General features: G+C 41.5%; 1 protein-coding gene across 1 annotated transcript in view; it reads left to right on the top strand.

Moving 5' to 3' along the window:
• Positions 1-18,402, top strand: part of LOC115193952 (serine/threonine-protein kinase 32C) — a 150,643-nt gene extending 132,241 nt beyond the window's left edge. The window contains exons 9-12 of the mRNA XM_029753110.1: positions 1,704-1,829; positions 3,014-3,142; positions 4,040-4,107; positions 15,770-18,402. Of these exons, the coding sequence (XP_029608970.1) occupies positions 1,704-1,829; positions 3,014-3,142; positions 4,040-4,107; positions 15,770-15,971 (525 nt within the window). The 3' untranslated portion in view covers positions 15,972-18,402. The remainder of the gene's footprint in view (positions 1-1,703; positions 1,830-3,013; positions 3,143-4,039; positions 4,108-15,769) is intronic.
• Positions 18,403-19,891: the final 1,489 nt, after the last annotated feature.

Here is a 19,891-nt window from a genome sequence, read left to right as displayed (position 1 = left end):
CCACCATTTATGTCCAGTGCTTTGATAGAACGAGAGCATGTCGAAAGAGTGACCAACTCTTCGAGTGGGCCCCTCTCTTGTCAAAGGCTATCCCATTGGACAGTGACTATTGTATTGGCTTATAATAGCAAGGCTTTGCAGTCAGGGTTGGAGAGTAACTGATTACAAGAAAACTGTAACTGTAATCAGTTATGTTACAGGCAAATATATTGTAATCAGAATACATATACTTTTGAAAACTAGATGATTACTTCTTCGATACTTTTAGATTCAAGATACATTATGACACCTTTCTGTTTTCTCAATGACATTAAATTCAGCATTGGAAAAAGGCACAAATTTAAGTTTGTTCGTCCTGAGCCAATCTGACCACAAGTACGAGACCACTATGATGACACGCCAAATGCGTTTGATGGATGCTTTTTGTCTTCTTCTAATGCCTCTTAAAGGGAAAGTAATTAAACGGATTACTTTCAGTTACTTTTGATCTTACTGAGCTTGGGTAATCCAAAAGTAACTTTACTGATTACAATTTTGGACACAACTAGTAACATAACTATAACATAACTATAACTAGTAATTGTAACGAATTACATTTAGAAAGTAAACTACCCAACCCTGTTTACAGCCCCGGGAGGGCCTGAGGGCTCATTCCACCAAAGGTATGGTTACCTCTTGGGCACTGTTCAAATGCATCTCTTTGCAAGAGATTTACGATGCGGCATGTTGGGCCACCCCTTGTTGGGCCACCACGTTTGAGGTTTTACCGACTGGATTTCACTGCACCTTTGTTGGGGCATACTGTCCTCAGTGTCGGAGCCTCTGAGGGGTGATTCTATTGGGACTACTCTGACTTCGGAGAGCATGTCTGCGATACTGAAGTTGGCCATATCCCCAAATGTGAGACATGGAAACGAGCATTTGAAATAGAACAGGGTTGTTGCGTAACCCATGTTTTGTGATAATGTGAGTGAGATGACTCACTGCATTTCCATGCTCGCAAGAGCGCAATGAAGAGAGGCATGAGTTTTTAAATATTGTTTCCATTGAACATGCCATACAAATAAAGGTATTTAAATGAATTATATGAAGTGCCTTGGTCCTCCTTTCATTTGGAAGAAAGGCATGCTTGAGAATGACCAGAGGCGGGGCGAGTTGCACCTTATAAGGCGGGGAGGGGCTCACCTCTTCTCCAATTTTACCTGTCTGTCTCCAAAAGATGCTGTAATTGGTTCTTCATTTAGTGAATCTGCTAGAGCGAATCCCCATATGTGAGACATCTCACTCATATTATCATAGAAGCGGGGTTATGTAAATACCCAAGATTTCCCTTCATTGTAGATACAATACTATTGATACAAGTTTCTCCCCTGACAATGATCTAAATCCTTATCTAATTAAATGTATGCTAATCAGGGTGGTGTCTTTATTTTGGATTGATAAGGCACCTGATCCCTGTACTGTAAGACTGTGGCTGATTTAAGAGTGCCCCCTAATGTCGATACTACCTAGATTATTGGATCTGAATTTAACATTCAACCTGTTTAGTCACAAGCCATAAGGTTTTTCAATTCAATACGACTTTATTCTTCCCTGCGGAGAAATTAGAAAGCAATGTAGTGGATACTGTAGAGGTGATAGTGTTTGAGTTTTTAATGGAACTAAATGATGTACAATATAATCTCTGTGTGTGTGCCTCTCAGCTGCTGACGGTGAACCCAGAGCATCGTTTCTCCAGCCTGTCTGACATGCAGACGGCTCCCTACCTCTCTGACATCAACTGGGACGCTGTGTACGAGAAGAAGATAGAGGCTGGGTTTGTTCCTAACGTACGTATGGACCATAAATCTAGCACATGGGAGCATAGAAGGCAGTGTGCTGTGTTTTCACCTTTTTATGGACCATAAACACTGATTCACACTTCACACATACAGTATATAAGATGAACTACATTATCTCATCTTGTTCATTTATTCAGACACATAAACGTCCACATGTAGTCTTATACATAACCCAGTCTCTCACACTTGTTACATTCTGTGAAATGTCCAGTATTTGCTTCGCTATTATTATTTGTATTATTATTTATCCTGCTGCAAGTCACTTTCTCTTAATCCCTGTCTATATGTACATATCTACCTCTAATACTCCAGTATCCCTGCACATCATACATGTGGTACTGCCACTGACCTTGTATATTCATGGGTTGCAATTTGCGTCACAATATTGTTTTGAACGTTCGTTTTAGGACTGATGTTCAACTGAGCATTCTACTCAATGCATCCTCATTGGGCGCTGATGAAGATTTGGTCTAAAGTGCATTACTGTGTCTTGAAAACACATTACATTTCTAAAGAAGGCAAATAATTAGTCGGAAAACCTTTTGTCATCATTTAAATGATGGCAGATTGACTTGAGATACATTATAACGTTAGCTAGCTAGCTAAGATTGAGGGTAGACCTCCAGATTTTAGCTAGCTAACATTAGCATTGCTAGCTATTTTTTATTAACTTTGCTCGTTAATGACAACATCGCCATCCGTCTAAAGTACATTGACAACATGAATATGTGTCTACTTTAGCAATGGCATCATATTCCCAAGCCCCTATAGTGTAATTTAGACTAAACAGTCATTAGCCCTGGTTCTACTTTTGAGCATCAATACTGCTGTGGTGTCTGTAGAACGTTGATAACAAAGGCAACGACACGACCGAGGGACAGCGGTGCAACACATAAATAGCTTCCTCTCTTATTTCTATTTCTTTTTTATATTGAATACTGCACTGTTGGCTAGGGCTTGCAAGTTAAGCATTTCACTGTACTTAAATAAATAAATATAAATAACTATAATAAGTCGATTGTAGCCAATAAACTATGCAAGTCCATTTTATTCATGCTGTGGAGCCTGTAATATGTTTGCATGTGTGTGTTCATATGTGTGTGCGTGTGTACGTGTGTCTGGATTTAGGTATATAGTTATTCATTAGTGTACTGTGTGTCTTGGTTCCACAGAAGGGCCGTCTGCATTGCGACCCCACCTTTGAGCTGGAGGAGATGATACTAGAATCTCGTCCCCTCCACAAGAAGAAGAAGAGGCTGGCCAAAAACAGGTCACGGGAAGCCAGCAAGGATTCTCAGTCTGTGAGTGTCACATCAACCAGTCACTACTGACTGTACCTGGGTCATGTTAATCACAATCAGAATCACTTTATTCGCCAAGTACATTTACACATACCCAGAATTTGACTTAGGGAATAGGTGCTGCCAGCAATAGACAATGTACAAACAGAATACAGACACAAGTCAACCAAATGGAAGAAAACATGGAGGGACTACCTGAATTTGTCCAGTTAGAGATGTTCTATGTTGTCCCAAAAAATGACCCTGTTAAATAATGCTAGGAGAGTGTGGCAGATCTTGTTATTTTTCTCCCTTCATTTCATGAATATCATGAATCTTTTTATATTAAAGGCCGGTTATTTTCTTACACGATTACAGTATTATAAGAAATCCACCTTGTTATCTGTGATTGCGCCCATTATTTACCATGGATTTTAGACAATCCATATGTATGAGCTGTGTTTTCATTAGCCAAGCCCCTCATTACGAGCACCACATTATTAATGTTGACCTTCAGTGTTATCAAGAGTGATCTCTGGGTGCTGTAAAAGCAGTAAAGCTTGTATCTTCTAACAATAGCCCCCATCTTACTCCGGGCCTGAGCAGTCTTCTAGTGTGTGAGGGGGCTCAGTTATTACCTAGATGATTAAATTATGAAGCCATCAGTGGTGATGTCATGCCTCCAAGTGCTTTCAGAAATATAAGCTTCTATTTTTGTCCTGTGCCAAACATCCAATTTGAGGGAAAGCACACAAACAAATCACTGGGCGTGATTTAAAAGCGGGAAGAAGGGGGTGTTTGTAATCTTTCAGGTCTCACTGGTGATTGATTGAGGTGAGATTGATCTCGTACTTCATCATTGTCGACCTGTGTGGGTGATGATGATCATGGCTATTCTCTTTCCTACACTGCCCTCAGGAGAACGACTACCTGCAGGAGTGCCTTGAAGTCGTGCAGTCGGAGTTCATGATCTTCAACCGCGAGAAGTAAGACCACAAACCAAACCCTTCGCCTGGAGACAAATCAAAACATATTAATGTTAAACCATTGTGGAATGCTTTTTTAAAGTGGTATGCATAAGGCTGAGATACCACCTATATAAGGACTACATGACACCTGGCACGCACGTGAATAGATATTTATAAATGTTTGTTTCACCTGACCCAAGCATTGTTAGCTCTATAATAATATACTAAGATTATATAAACGCAGAACCAATTACTGAACCTGGGAGACCAATAAAAAACATATTAATGTTACATCATTCTTAGCTCTCTAGTGCCAGAGATTATTCACACTGCTTTACTTTTTCCACGTTTTATTGTGTTACAGCCTGAATATAAAATTGATACAATTTTGATTTTGTGTCACTGATCTACACACAATACCCCATAATGTCAAAATGGAATGTTGTTTGTCGAACTTTTTTCAAATGAATAGCAAATGTGAAGCTGAAATGTCAATAAGTATTCAACCTCTTTTTTTATGGGGTGCCTTAAGTTCAGGAGTAAAAATGTGCTTAACAAATCACATAATAAGTTTCATGGACTAATTATGTGTTCAATAGTAGTGGTTAACATACAATTATCTGTAAGCTCCCTCAATTGAGTATTGAATTTCAAGCACAGATTCAACCACAAGGACCAGGGAGCTATTTCAATGCCTCAAAGAAGGACACCGATTTGTAGATGTCCCTTTGAGCATGGTTAAGTATTGATTCAGCTTACACCCAGTCAATACAAAGATAGAGGTGTCCTTCCTAACTCAGTTGCCGAAGAGGAGGGAAACTGCTCAGGGATTTCACTATAAGGTCAATGGTGATTTTAAAACAGTTACAGGGTTTAATTGTTGTGATATGAGAGCTGAGGATGGATCAACAACATTGTAGTTAATCCACAATACTAACTAAATGACAGAGTGAAAAGAAGGAAGCCTGTTTGCAACAAGGTACTTAAGTAATACTTTAAAAAAAAAAATCCTAAATACAAAGCGTTATGTTTGGGGCAAATCCATCACGACACGTTACTGAGTACCACGCTTCATATTTTCAAGTATGGTGGTGGCTGCATCGTGTTGTCATCAGCAAGTACTAGGGAGTTTTTTTAGGATAAAAAGAAAAGGAATACAGCTATAAGCACAGGCAAAATCCTAGAGGAAAACCTGGTTTAGTCTGCTTTCCAACAGACACTGAGAGACAAATCCACCTTTCTGTAGGACAATAACTTAAAACACAAAGTCCAATCTACACTGGAGTTGCTTACCAAAACAACATTGAATAGCAACGATCAACAATCAACTTGACACAGCTTGAAGAATTTATAAAGAATAATGGGGAAATATTGTACAATCCAGGTGTGCAAAGATCTTAAAGACTTACCCAAAAAGACTCCTACAAAGTATTGACTCAGGGGTGTGAATACTTATGTAAATTAGGTTATCAAATCTAGGGTATTGTGTGTAGATGGGTGAGAAAGAAAATCTATTCAATAAATGTTTTAACTCAGGCTGTAACACAACTAAATTTGGAATGAATCAAGGGGTATGAATACTTTCTGAAGGCACTGTATATGAGGCCTCCCACTCCTCTTTCTATTCTGGTTAGAGACAGTTTGCGCTGTTCTGTGAAGAGAGTAGTACACAGCGTTGTATGAGATCTTCAGTTTCTTGGCAATTTCTCACATGGAATAGCCTTCATTTCTCAGAACAAGAATAGACTGACGAGTTTCAAAGTTCTTTGTTTCTGGCCATTTTGAGCCTGTAATTGAACCCATAAATGCTAATGCTCCAGATACTCAACTAGTCTAAAGAAGGCCAGTTTTATTGCTTCTTTAATCAGACCAACCATTTTCAGCTGTGCTAACATAATTGCAAAAGGGTTTTCTAATGATCAATTAGCCTTTTAAAATGATAAACTTGGATTAGCTAACACAACGTGCCATTGGAACACAGGAGTGATGGTTGCTGATAATGGGCCTCTGTACGCCTATGTAGATATTCCATAAAAAACCTGCTGTTTCCAGCTACATAAGTCATTTACAACATTAACAATGTCTACACTGTATTTCTGATGGGAAAGGCGGCGGGTGGAAAGCCACAAGCTCCAAGGGGGGACAATTGTAATTGCCACTAACCTTAGCGGGGTTGGGCAACAAGGTAACCTTGGAAAATCCCTAGGGAAACTGTAGGCACGAATGGTGAACTGACAGTGTATATAGCTCACCCACTCGCTTTGCGGATGTAAGGGAGACCAGTAAAGGGGTCGTAAAGAAGAGATATACAGTTGAAGTCGGAAGTTTACATACACACACGTTTTTCAACCACTCCACAAATTTCTTGTTAACAAACTATAGTTTTGGCAAGTCGGTTAGGACATCTACTTTGTGCATGACAAAAGTCATTTTTACAACAATTGTTTACAGACAGATTATTTCACTTACAATTCACTGTATCACAATTCCAGTGGGTCAGAAGTTTACATACACTAAGTTGACTGTGCCTTTAAACAGATTGGAAAATTCCAGAAAATGATGTCATGGCTTTAGAAGATTCTGATGGGCTAATTGACATCATTTGAGTCAAATGGAGGTGTACCTGTGGATGTATTTCAAGGCCTACCTTCAAACAGTGCGTCTTTGCTTGACATCATGGGAAAATCAAAAGAAATCAGCCAAGACCTCAACAAGTCTGGTTCATCTTTGGGAGTAATGTCCAAACTCCTGAAGGTACCACATTCATCTGTACAAACAATAGTACGCAAGTATAAACACCATGGGACCACGCAGCTGTCATACTGCTCAGGAAGAAGACGCATTCTGTCACATAGAGATGAACGTACTTTGGTGCGAAAAGTGCAAATCAATCCCAGAACAATAGCAAAGGACCTTGTGAAGATGCTGGAAGAAACAGGTACAAAAGTATCTATATCCACAGTAAAACGAGTCCTATATCGACATAACCTGAAAGGCTGCTCAGCAAGGAAGAAGCCACTGCTCCAAAACCGCCATCAAAAAGACAGACTACGGTTTGCAACTGCACATGGGGACGAAGATCGTACTTTTTGGAGAAATGTCCTCTGGTCTGATGAAACAAAAATAGAACTGTTTGGCCATAATGACCATGGTTATGTTTGCTACAGGAGGGACTGGTGCACTTCACAAAATAGATGGCATCCTGAGGAAGGAAAATTATGTGGATATATTGAAGCAACATCTCAAGACATCAGTCAGGAAGTTAACGTTTGGTCGCAAATGGGTCTTCCAAATGCACAATGACCCCAAGCATACATCCAAAGTTGTGGAAAAATGGCTTAAGGACAACAAAGTCAAGGTATTAGAGTGGCCATCACAAAGCCCTGACCTCATCCCTATAGAAAATTTGTGGGCAGAACTGAAAAAGCATGTGTGAGCAAGGAGGCCTACAAACCTGATTCAGTTACACCAGCTCTGCCAGGAGGAATGGGCCAAAATTCACCCAACTTATTGTGGGAAGCTTGTGGCTACCCGAAACGTTTTGACCCAAGTTAAACAATTTAAAGGCAATGCTACCAAATACTAATTGAGTGTATGTAAACTTCTGACCCACTGGAAATGTGATGAAAGAAATAAAAGCTGAAATAAATAATTCTCTCTACTACTATTCTGACATTTCACATTCTTAAAATAAAGTGGTGATCCGAACTGACCTAAGACAGGGAATTTTTACTAGGATTAAATGTCAGGAATTGTGAAAAACTGAGTTTAAATGTATTTGGCTCAGGTGAATGTAAACTTCCGACTTCAACTGAATTTCAACACTACGCTTTCCTGTGGCATAAAAGGCTATGAAAGCCTCAAGCACAAGAGAAATCCCATGACAGGAGTAAAAGTTTGGTAACTGGTTGTATGCAAGGCACCCCCTTCATAAAACAACATACCATGGGGTGTTTTCCCACCATGCTCTTGTTGAAGGTTATATGACAGGCCGAGATAGCGGCTAGATAGACCTTAACAGTGGATAAAGCCTTCCCTCTGTCTAAAAGGTCCAGCAGAAAGCATAAAACCTTGGATACAGAGCATTGGTAAGGAATTATCTATTTTTGGTCAAAGCACTTCTCAAAAACGCCAAACTTATTTCCATACAGTGAGTGTCTGGAAGGGCCCCTAGCACTCTGGATAGTCTTAATGACTCCTAGAAGCAGGCCTGTCGCATCCAGATTTAACCTCTCACAGACTAGGCCATTGCATCCAGGTGAGGGTGGACAATCTCTCTGTTCATCTGGTTCAGCAGATCCCTGCGTAACATTTTATTTTATTTATTTCACCATTTTTTAACCAGGTAGGCTAGTTGAGAACAAGTTCTCATTTACAACTGCGACCTGGCCAAGATAAAGCAAAGCAGTGTGACACAAACAACAACACAGAGTTACACATGGAATAAACAAACATACAGTCAACAATACAATAGAAAAAGTCTATATACAGTGTGTGCAAATGAGGTAAGATAAGGGAGGTAAGGCAATAAATAGGCCATACTGGCGAAATAATTACAATATAGCAATTAAATACTGGAGTGATAGATGTGTAGAAGATGAATGTGCAAGTAGAGATACTGGGGTGCAAAGGAGCAAAATAAATAAATAACAGTATGGGGATGAGGTAGTTGGATGGGCTATTTACAGATTGGCTATGTACAGGTGCAGTGATCTGTGAGCTGCTCTGACAGCTTGTGCTTAATGTTAGTGAGGGAGATATGAGTCTCCAGCTTCAGGGATTTTGCAGTTCGTTCCAGTCATTGGCAGCAGAGAACTGGAAGGAAAGGCAGCCAAAGGAGGAATTGGCTTTTGGGGTGACCAGTGAAATATACCTGCTGGAGTGTGTGCTACGGGTGGGTGCTGCTATGGTGGCCAGTGAGCTGAGATAAGGTGGGGCTTTACCTAGCAAATACTTATATATAACCTGGAGCCAGTGGGTTTGGTGACGAATATGAAGCGAGCGCCAGCCAGCGAGAGCATACAGGTCACAGTGGTGGGTAGTATATGGGGCTTTGTTGACAAAACGGATGGCACTTTGATAGACTGCATCCAATTTACTGATTAGAATGTTGGAGGCTATTTTGTAAAGGACATCGCCAAAGTCAAGGATCGGTAGGATTGTCAGTTTTACAATGGTATGTTTGGCAGCATGAGTGAAGGATGCTTTGTTGCGAAATAGGAAGCCGATTCTAGATTTAATTTTGTATTGGAGATGCTTAATGTGAGTCTGGAAGGAGAGTTTACAGTCTAACCAGACACCTAGGTATTTGTAGTTGTCCACATATTCTAAGTCAGAACCGTCCAGAGTAGTGATGCTGGACGGGCGGGCAGGTGTGGGCAGCGATCAGTTGAAGAGCATGCATTTAGTACTTCTTGCATTTAAGAGCAGTTGGAGGCCACGGAAGGAGAGTTGTATGGCATTGAAGCTTGTCTGGAGGTTAGTTAACACAGTGTCCAAAGAAGGGCCAGAAGTATACAGAATGTATACAGCGTAGAGGTGGATCAGAGAATCCGAGAATCACCAGCAGCAAGAGCGACATCATCGATGTATACAGAGAAGTGAGTCAGCCCGAGAATTGAACCCTGTGGCACCCCCATAGAGACTGCCAGAGGTCCGGACAACAGGCCCTCCGATTTGACACACTGAACTCTGTCTGAGAAGTAGTTGGTGAACCAGGCGATGCAGTCATTTGAGAAACTAAGGCTGTTGAGTCTGCCGATAAGAATGTGGTGATTGACAGAGTCGAAAGCCTTGGCCAGGTCAATGAATACAGCAGCACAGTATCGATGGCGGTTAAGATATCGTTTAGGACCTTGAGCGTGGCTGAGGTGCACCCATGACCAGCTCTGAAACCAGATTGCATAGCGGAGAAGGTGTGGTGGGATTCGAAATGATCGGTAATCTGTTTGTTGACTTGGCTTTCGAAGACTTTAGAAAGGCAGGGTAGGATAGATGTAGGTCTGTTGCAGTTTGGGTCAAGAGTGTTCCCCCCTTTGAAGAGGGGGATGACCGCAGCTGCATTCCAATCTTTGGGAATCTCAGACGACACGAAAGAGGTTGAACAGGCTACTAATAGGGGTTGCAACAATTTCGGCAGATAATTTTAGAAAGAAAGGGTCCAGAATGTCTAGCCCGGCTGATTTGTAGGGGTCCAGATTTTGCCGTTCTTTCAGAACATCAGCTGACTGGATTTGGGATAAGGAGAAATGGGGAAGGCTTGGGCGAGTTGCTGTGGGGGGTGCATTGCTGTTGACCGGAGTAGGGGTAGCCAGGTGGAAAGCATGGCCAGCCGTAGAAAAATGTTTATTGAAATTCTCAATTATTGTGGATACCTGGGCCAGGTCGATTAGAAAGGTAACGGGAGTTGCTAAGGCTCGTCGTACAGCAGGAGAATGATCTCCGCTATCTAGAGCTTGCCTTGCCATCGAGGTGCTACCGAGATATGGGATAAGCATTCTTCCCTCACTCTGGCCAGAGTGGGGAGTATGAGGCTGAGGGGAGGAAAATCTTAAAACAACACCCTCTGCCAAGTGGTGGTTCTCCTGCTAGCATGAAGAACAACGGGCAGTGCACATTTCTTGCAATGCGAAGAGATCTACGGATGCTTGACCATAACACAGATGTTGGGCAAACATCCAGCTCTAGAAGTGTATCATCCTCAGTAGGCCGAGAGGTACTCCTGAGATTGTGGATGCCATCAACCCCAGCACTCGGAGGCATGTCTTGAACATGACCAAGCCTCCCGAATGACACGATGAGAGTGTTGCCTGATATGAGAGAGAATCCAGCATTACGCCTAGGTATTCTATTCTCTGTGTTGGCACCAAACATACATTTTTGACTAATCTTGAAGTCTAGTTTACCGAGTTGGTTACAAGGGAAGTTGTGTCTCGTACTGCTTGTTCCCGGGATGGGGAGCAAAGCAAGTAATCGTAGGTGGAGATTCTCCACCCCTTGTTTCTCAGGGGTGTGAGGGCTTCCTCTACACACTTACTGAACGTTCGGGGAGTTAGCGCTAGCTAGCATGTATGTTTTGTTTGATAAAGTTCATATTTATATCCATAAACCCCATTTTACATTGGCACGTGATGTTCAGAAAATGTATTCCCACCAAAACTTTCGGTGAATGAGCACATCAATTTACAAAAATACTCATCATAAACGTTGATAAACTTTACAACAGTTATTGAAAGAATTATAGATATACTACTCCGTAATGCAACCGCTGTGTCAGATTTTAAAATAGCTTTTCGGCGAAAGCACATTTTTAAATATTCTGAGTACAGAGCTCAGCCATCAAAGCAAGCTATACATTTACCCGCCAAGTTCTGGAGTCAACTAAACTCAGAATTAGTATTATAAATCTTCCCTTACCTTTGCTGATCTTCGTCGGAATGCACTCCCAGGACTCCCACACCCACAAGAAATGTTATTTTTGTTCAAAATACTCCATATTTATGTCCAAATACCTCCGTTTTGTTCGCGTGTTCAGGTCACTAATCCAAAGGCATAACGCGAGAGCGCAGAACCAGAGACGAAAAGTCAAATAGTTCCATTACCGTTCATAGAAACATGTCAAACGATGTTTACAATCAATCCTTAGGGTCTTTTTAACATAAAACGTTGATAATATTCCAACCGGACAATAGCGTATTCATTACAGAGGAAAAAGGAGAGGCGCACCAACGTGCCCGCACAGTAAACAACTCACTGGTCCCAGGCAGTCCACTGATAGACTGAACTCCTATTCTCTGCCCAGTAACAGGAGACGGATGAAACAAGTTTCTAAAGGCTGTTGACAGCTAATGGAAGCCTTAGGAATTGCAAAATGACCCCACAGACACTGTAGTTTGAATAGGGATTAGATAGAAGAACTACAACTCACTTCCTGGTTGGATTTTTTCTCAGGTTTTTGCCTGCCATATGAGTTCTGTTATACTCACAGACATCATTCAGACAGTTTTAGAAACTTCAGAGTGTTTTCTATCCAAATCTACTAATAATATGCATATCCTACGTTTTGAGCCCGAGTAGTAGGCAGTTTAATTTGGGCACATCATTCATCATTCACATCATTCATCATTTCCGAATACTGCCCCCTGTCACTAAAAATATAAAGGTGAAATAAAAAAATATCTTCAAACATTCTGTTGAAAACAGGTGGTCTCAGACCATACTGCAGTCTGTACCCCTTTGTAACTGTAGACCGAGAGATGGCAAGCCAGAACACAGGGAGAACTGTTGGCTGCCACTCTCTGCCGCAGGGGGCGTACCCCTGGGTCTGCCCCCGTTTTTCCCTACAGGGGAACCAAATGGGCGGGACCTTGATGTTGCTGCAGCGAAGGACCGTTTTCCCAACTGTCATCCCTGGACTGTGGGATCGATGCCCGCTGTGTCACTCAGGGATTCCTGTGGAAAACCCTGTTGACAGCGAATTGCCTTCTCACTGCCACTAAGCCTTGGTTCGTGGAGGGGTCGGCCGGGTAGCCACAATTCTCCAGTCTAGGAGGCAGGCAGAAATTGAAGGCTTCGCCCTCCTTCTTTCGAAGTTTGCACTTCTGCCACAAATGGCGGTGACAGCCGGCGAAAACAGTTCCTTCGGCTGCTTTCTCCTTGTCTGAGAGGCTAGACAAGTTGAGCCACATCCTCTACCGCTCCAGCCTTGAATGGCGCTCCTGGAGGCTTGGAGTTTGAGGTCTCTGATGACACAGATCTAATCCCAAAGGTCTGGTTTAGGTTTGCCAATAGCTAAGAGATTATGCAGCCTGTTAAGCCAGTAGTAGGGACTTAAACATTCAATTCCCGTACAGAATGTGCAGGCCTAGAGGTAACGGCTTGCGCCTCCTCATCCTCTTCCTCCTCCGCTGCCTGGAGGAGGTCAGTCATACCCTCGCCATTGTCTTTGTCGATGACGAGGTCCAATTCCCCCTTCTCCGGGGCCAAACCGTGGAAAATGTCTTTGGGATAGCCATCCATGACATTCTCCCATGAGGGCTGGGTCTGCGAGGCATGTTCAGTGTGGGAGTCTAACCATTTTGAGCTGCTCTACGCACTCTCCGTCGGAGGGTGTTAGCAGCAAAAAAAACACAATGGAGACATGACCAGGTCATGACGGGTATAGTTTCCCTGCATATGGTTGCTCCGCATAGGCACGGATGTGCCGGTGCTGAAGCAGGGGCCGGGGCCTTGCTCGGTACCCCTTGGGCTGAGCGAGCAGGCTCCATGGCTACAAAAACAGCTAATCCAAGAACAAAGTGAAACGTAACTAGTGTTTGCCACTTGGGCAAGTAGCCTTGCTAGTTAACACAGTGATAGCCGGAGAAGCTAATATTTGAACAATGTCAATGTAGCTAGTGTTTGCCATTTGGGCTAGTAGCCTAACTTGTAAGCACAAAGTCAGCTAAAGGAAGCTAGCGCCTTGTTGGTCTTGCGAAGAACAAAAGCGTGTCTCTTAACCGATAAGCAGAAAAGCTAAGACGGTTGGTCTAGTCAACGTGGCACGGGAGTGGGTTGAACTAAATGAGAGAGCGAGCTTCCAGGTAGAAAAACTAGTCGGTAGGATAGGTAGCCTTACGGCGAGCAAGCCTGGTTAGCTAAGCCTTGCAGCTGAGCTAGCTAAGTCTCAGCAGCTAGCCTTGTGATGTTAGCTACAACAGGAGATGAGGGAAGAAAAGCGGTGAAGCTAATTCTTACCCTAAGTAAAAATCCTTTCAGTAAATTCACCCAACACAAAATACGAGAGCTGAAAACCCTGCGCTCGGCATCATAATCTTGACGGCACACATGTGAATAGTTAAATAGGAAAACAGATTAAGTGCTGAGGAGAGCTAGATATGACTCTTCTGAGAATAAGAGAGGTGAGAATGATTGGGGCGGGCGAGTGGCTCTTTAGTATGAGGGGAGCGGCTCCCTCATTCGCCACTCAACTTGTCTATCTCCTACAGACGTGTACATTTGGTTCTTCAAGGTCCTTAGAGATTCTGGTGAATCACACTAGTGAGATATTTAAACTAACAATTGAAAGAGAACCCCAGGGTCTAATGAAAAGCTTATTAACATTAAAACCATTGTTAGCTCTATGATAAGATTATATAAGTTATGACCATTATTTGCAATGGTATCTATTCCTTATAGAACAGTGATGCAATATGTGGTCATCATATCAAGGGTTAAAACGTGGTAGAATGAATTAGCCTCATATTAGTTTTCAGTTTCTGCCATTTTTAAGTTTTATGATGAATAACTGTTTATATTCTGCATCCTTCCTGACCATGTAGCTTCCGGTGACACTGACATTCCTCTATTAGTGCTGAGCGATTAACCCATTTTTTTAATTTAAACTTTCTTATTAAACAACTAATTCACCGACGTTGGTTCAATTACATCAATTCCATTGAGTTTTTTTTTCTAGAGAGAGAGAAATCAAATAATTAATGAGAGAAATCAAGTCAAGAACTATGTGGGACGCTGGGCTGAAGGGCGATTTTGGTTTTCATTAATTAAGCAAATATTCAACCTAGTTAAGCGCAGAAACGTGGTAATTGACTACAATGAACATAATCCATTGCACCTGTTCTTTCTGTCTCAGACAGAGACAGATACACTTTTATGCCTGCTACTTCATGTTAGATCCGCATAGACCGCATTAGAGAGGAATGTACAGTACACAACACAATGATGAGAGGGATAGAGACAATTCGTGAAAGTATGCCTTATCTATTTTGAAGAACTAGTAAAATGATTTAGCCAGAAAGCTCTGCAGCATATTTAGTCGGGCTAGCCAAGCTAAATAGGAGGACTAAAGACGGTACAGTATGGGGAGCACAGAGATAACATTAGATGGTCTGGCTGGCTGGCTGGCTGGCTGCTACTGCCTGAGCCGAGATGAGATAATGACTTTAAGGAATGCCAAGCAGTACAGTATAAATAACTGAAATATATTATTATTTCATAGTAATTTCCTATTTATGTCTACTCAATGTGGAATTTGTTTAACACTTTTTTTGGTTACTACATGATTCCATGTGTTATTTCATCGTTTTGATGTCTTCACTATTATTCTATAATGTAGAAGATAGTAAAAATACATGAAACCCCTGGAATGAGTAGGTGTGTCCAAACTTTTGACTGGTACTGTATATTACATGGATTTATTAGACATTTTAAAATGGCTTGTAGGCTATGTGTGGAAGCCAGGAGATGCTAAATGTGTTTATGTTAATTAACGGTCAATTACCTTGAGACTGACAGTTATTTGCTTGACAATCACCAGCTGATGAATATTCGTAACCGCCACAGCCCTATATGGGACTGCTCTGTGATCATGAGGGAGAGAATATTGGTTCAGCCCTGATCTAAATTAATACCTCATTCATTATTTACCAGTGTATGAGATTGCAGCATAATTTGGAATTCTTCCTGCATGGCAAATGGAGTTTCTTTATTGCTGTAATTAATGGAGCTTGAGTTCTATTTTTACTACTTGGGCATAATTTCTGGACAGAGAGTATATCATAGTCTTTAGACTCCCACTATGTATTTTAATCACAAATGACCTTTTCTCTCTGTCCCGTCTGTCTGTCTGTGTGTTTGTATGTGTGTGTGTGCGTTGGTGCTTGTGTCTGCATCTGTCTCTCAGGTTGAAAAAGAGTCAGGAGGAGGGTGCAGAGGGAGGGGAGTGTGAAGGAGCTGCCGAGGGGGGTGATGATGGTGATGGTGATGGAGACGGATCCGGAGAGGCTGAGGGAGGCACAGAGGATGAGGATCCCGAACCCGAACCTGAGTCCTCCTCCAAACTGAGCATGTGCGGCTCGGTCTGCTCCTCTCCTGGAAGCTCCTAGCACCGCACCGCCACCTGGTGGTCTCACAGGCTGCTGTGTGTGTGTGTGTGTGTGTGTGTGTGTGTGTGTGTGTGTGTGTGTGTGTGTGTGTGTGTGTGTGTGTGTGTGTGTGTGTGTGTAACCATGCCTATAGATACTTTAACCTCTCCTATGTAGCCATGATGACTGTGGGAACAGGGACGCACAGCAGAACAACAATACACAGCAGGACACAAAATGGCTCCCCTATTTCTTCTTCTGTAGCATCCATCGTTAAGGCATGAATGGGACTGCAGGTTCCAGAGCGGCCCTGCCCTCCGCGCCCCTAGAGTAAGCGCTAACTCTCTTCTATGCAACGTACAGTATAGCATGAAAGTAAGGTATCATTACGAGAGGGGATAACAAGCAGCAGTAGCCACAGACACAGTATATGAGCCTGATGACATGCAGAGCCAGGTTTAAGAGTGTAAGATAATTTTTTTTAGCAGAGCCTCCCTGCTCTTTCAGCCTCGAGTAGATGTAGCTCCCACTGCAAACTCACATGCTGAATTATTCAAATAGAGTTAGGCACTCTTAGTTTTCTTTGCCTGTGTAGCTCGTTCAATCCCTCTCATTCTCTCTGTGCACCCTATTCGGAGCTACAATAGTACTGTTGTTGGGTTACCATCTCCAAATGCCTTTCATTTCAATGATAATATATAATTGTATCACAATGCCAATATACAGTGTAGTTCACATAGAAATAGGATTACTATTATATTACTATGTTCTATGTGATTCTATTTCTAAGGTAGTGCAGTGGATAGAGACTTTAAGAGGTTAATACTGTTTCCAGTCGCAGAGAGTGAGCCTTATTAGCATATAATACTGCATGGGCCATTAAGGATAAGAAGGTTTTGCAAGTGTAAATAAATCACTAATCCAATACTGTAAAACCACTTTAAATGGTGTTGATTGTTAATCAATAGCCATTCATCACACGTAATTATATCTACATTATGCATCAGCATGCCAGTTTGATTTTCCTACAGCGATTACGCTCCTCCACCGAAACATAATCCCCTACAGTGTTAGATTTCCAAAGGCCCTAAGTACAACTGCGGTGTAAATGGAAGGTTTCCCTCACCATCGATCTCTGTGACTGTTGCCAAGATATGCTGTTCTTCTCACACTGTTCCATTGTGGGCTACATGCTCGTACTGCTTCAGTTCTTATCTGTTCAACGTAAACATTGTCACTAACAGGGGATCAGTCGTTCTAGTCATTCTGTTTCTATGGATCAGAAATGATCAACTTCATTTGAATAGCTACAAAAGAATCTCGTAATTGATCATTATCCTTTAATAGACAACAGTAACTATAACCTAGTGGAATTTGACAATTGTCTCTCAAATATGATTGTCTCGATCACTTCATATAGAACGTTATCATTGGGCAGTATTTTGAGTTGTGTAGTTGAAACTTTCACCTAGTAGAGACAGTGGTACATTTAAGGTGATGCCATTTACTCTCAGCATGGGCATCTGGGAACATGTAGCATAGTCCGCCTTAAAACCCTAGGCCTAACAAAGTAACACGTGTAAATAGACTAGCCTAACTCTCCACAGTTTTATGTGGGCTCTTCTTACTAAATTAACGTACATGTTACTAAATTAAGAGTTGTATGAAGCCAAACCTTCATACATTGTTGTACTGATCTTATTTCCAAGTGTGCAGGCACAACTTGTAGGCACATATGCCAAAGCTTTTCTACCATTTGCATAGCCATTTCTAAGGAACTTTGAGTGTGTGAATGTATGTTTCCTCTCTGTTGTGCATAGAACCACTGTTCCTTCAGCAAGTGAAAATACTATCATTTGTATACAACCATTTATTGTGATTATAGATAAAGGAATGTTTTTTGGGAGGAATTAAATAGTATTTAATTATATAATAAAAAATCAAGATGCCTCTTAAAAAGAGGTGAGGTGGGGAAAAAAATGCAGTTTTCCTATATAAATAAGCGCATTAACTACAACGATGGTGTCTCAAACCTTGCATGTACCTTTATTCAAGGTTTTAATCTGATTTTGTAGGAGAGCCGAATGCTAGGGTTTGCATGGCTTACAGTATGTGCACATGCAAGCTTCGGCCATAGAGATGGATAGAGATCTTTACTTGGCAATAATCTGTTTTTGCATGGACATTGCAATTGAGGGCTTCCTCAATTTTAAAGTAGTCAACTGGGTGGGGATTCCTTTGGCTTGGGAGCAATAAGTTAATAATCAGAGCATTTGCTTCTACTTCAAATTGGATTACCTGGTTGGTAAATGGCTTTAATTAAGCTGTATCACTGCCATTAGTGGCCACAATAAATAAATGACACACAAGATTTGGTTCAGGACTCCTGCACTGCAGGTGGTGATAAATCACCAATATAAGCTGTATGCATTTTTCAAACACAAAAGAAGAAGAAGAAATTTGACCACTTCAATGGCGCTGCCCATGCTCTCAGACGCTATAATGGGATAGATACCAAGATGAGTCGTCTAACAAAGTCTATGGCAGTAGCATACCTTGACTTTCGCCTCGTCCAATCAGTGTAGCCCTGCCCTGTTTGCCTGTCTATGTGATGTCTAGGTTTGCTAAAAACAAGATTTACAACCTCCTACAACTGTACAAATCATTTATTCCCAGTGTTATATGGATGGTATAATATTTTAGATTGTATGCAGTAACTTTTGACATCACGTAGTTTGTCTTAAGAATATGTTCAAGTGCACAGGCTTTTCCTTCCTTAAATTGATGTTTTAATAAGTCAGTAATTATGCTCCAATGTGGGTAAGTTTGAGTTTTATGTGCTTTGTTATGTATATGGAAAAGGTATAAGCCCAAAGGTTTGGGGCAGTGTTTAAGTATGCCCTTAGATGGTCTTAGCTATGTGAAAAGTCATAAATGGCTGCTAAATAACATACATACATATACAGTACTAGTCAAAAGTTTGGACATACCTACTCATTCCAGGGTTTTTCTTTATTTGTACAATTTTCTTTATGGTAGAATAATAGTGAAGACATCAAAACTATGAAATGACACATATGGAATCATGTAGTAACCAAAAAAGTATTTGCTTTGATGACAGCTTTGCACACTCTTGTTATTCTCTCAACCAGCTTCTTGAGGTAGTCACCTGGAATGCATTTCAATTAACAGGTGTGCCTTGTTAATTTATGGAATTTCTTTCCTTCTTAATGCGTTTCAGACAATCAGTTGTGTTGTGATAGGTTAGGGGTGGTATACAGACGATAGCCCTATTTGGTGAAAGAGTCCATATTATGGCAAGAACAGCTCAAATAAGCAAAGAGAAAAGACAGTCCATCATTACATTAAGACATGAAGGTCAGTCAATCCGGAAAATGTTAAGAAATTTTTAAGTTTCTTCAAGTGTAGTCAGAAAAATCATCAAGCGCTATGATGAAACTGGCTTTCATGAGGACCGCAGAGTAAAGGAAGACCCAGAGTTACCTCTGCTGAAGAGGATAAATTCATTAGAGTTAACTGCACCTCAGATTACAGCCTAAATAAGTGCTTCACAGAGTTCAAGTAACAGACACATCTCAACATCAACTGTTCAGAGGAGACTGCGTGAATCAGGCCTTCATGGTCGAATTGCTGCAAAGAAACCACTACTAAAGGACACCAATAATAAGAAGAGACTTGCTTGGGCCAAGAAACATGACCAATGGACTTTAGACCGGTGGAAATCTGTCCTTTGGTCTGATGAGTTAAAAATTAAGATTTTGTGTTCCAACCTTTGTGAGACACAGTGTAGGTGAACAGACGATCTCTGCATGTGTGGTTTCCACCGTGAAGCATGGAGGAAGTGGTGTGACGGTGTGGGGGTCCTTTGCTGGTGACACTGTCAGTGATTTCTTTAGAATTCAAAGCACACTTAACCAGCA

This window comes from Salmo trutta, chromosome 5 (genome assembly GCF_901001165.1).
Source record: "Salmo trutta chromosome 5, fSalTru1.1, whole genome shotgun sequence".
Taxonomy (NCBI): domain Eukaryota; kingdom Metazoa; phylum Chordata; class Actinopteri; order Salmoniformes; family Salmonidae; genus Salmo; species Salmo trutta.
Note: the sequence above shows the minus strand (reverse complement) of the source record. Positions and strands in the feature narration are given on the sequence as shown.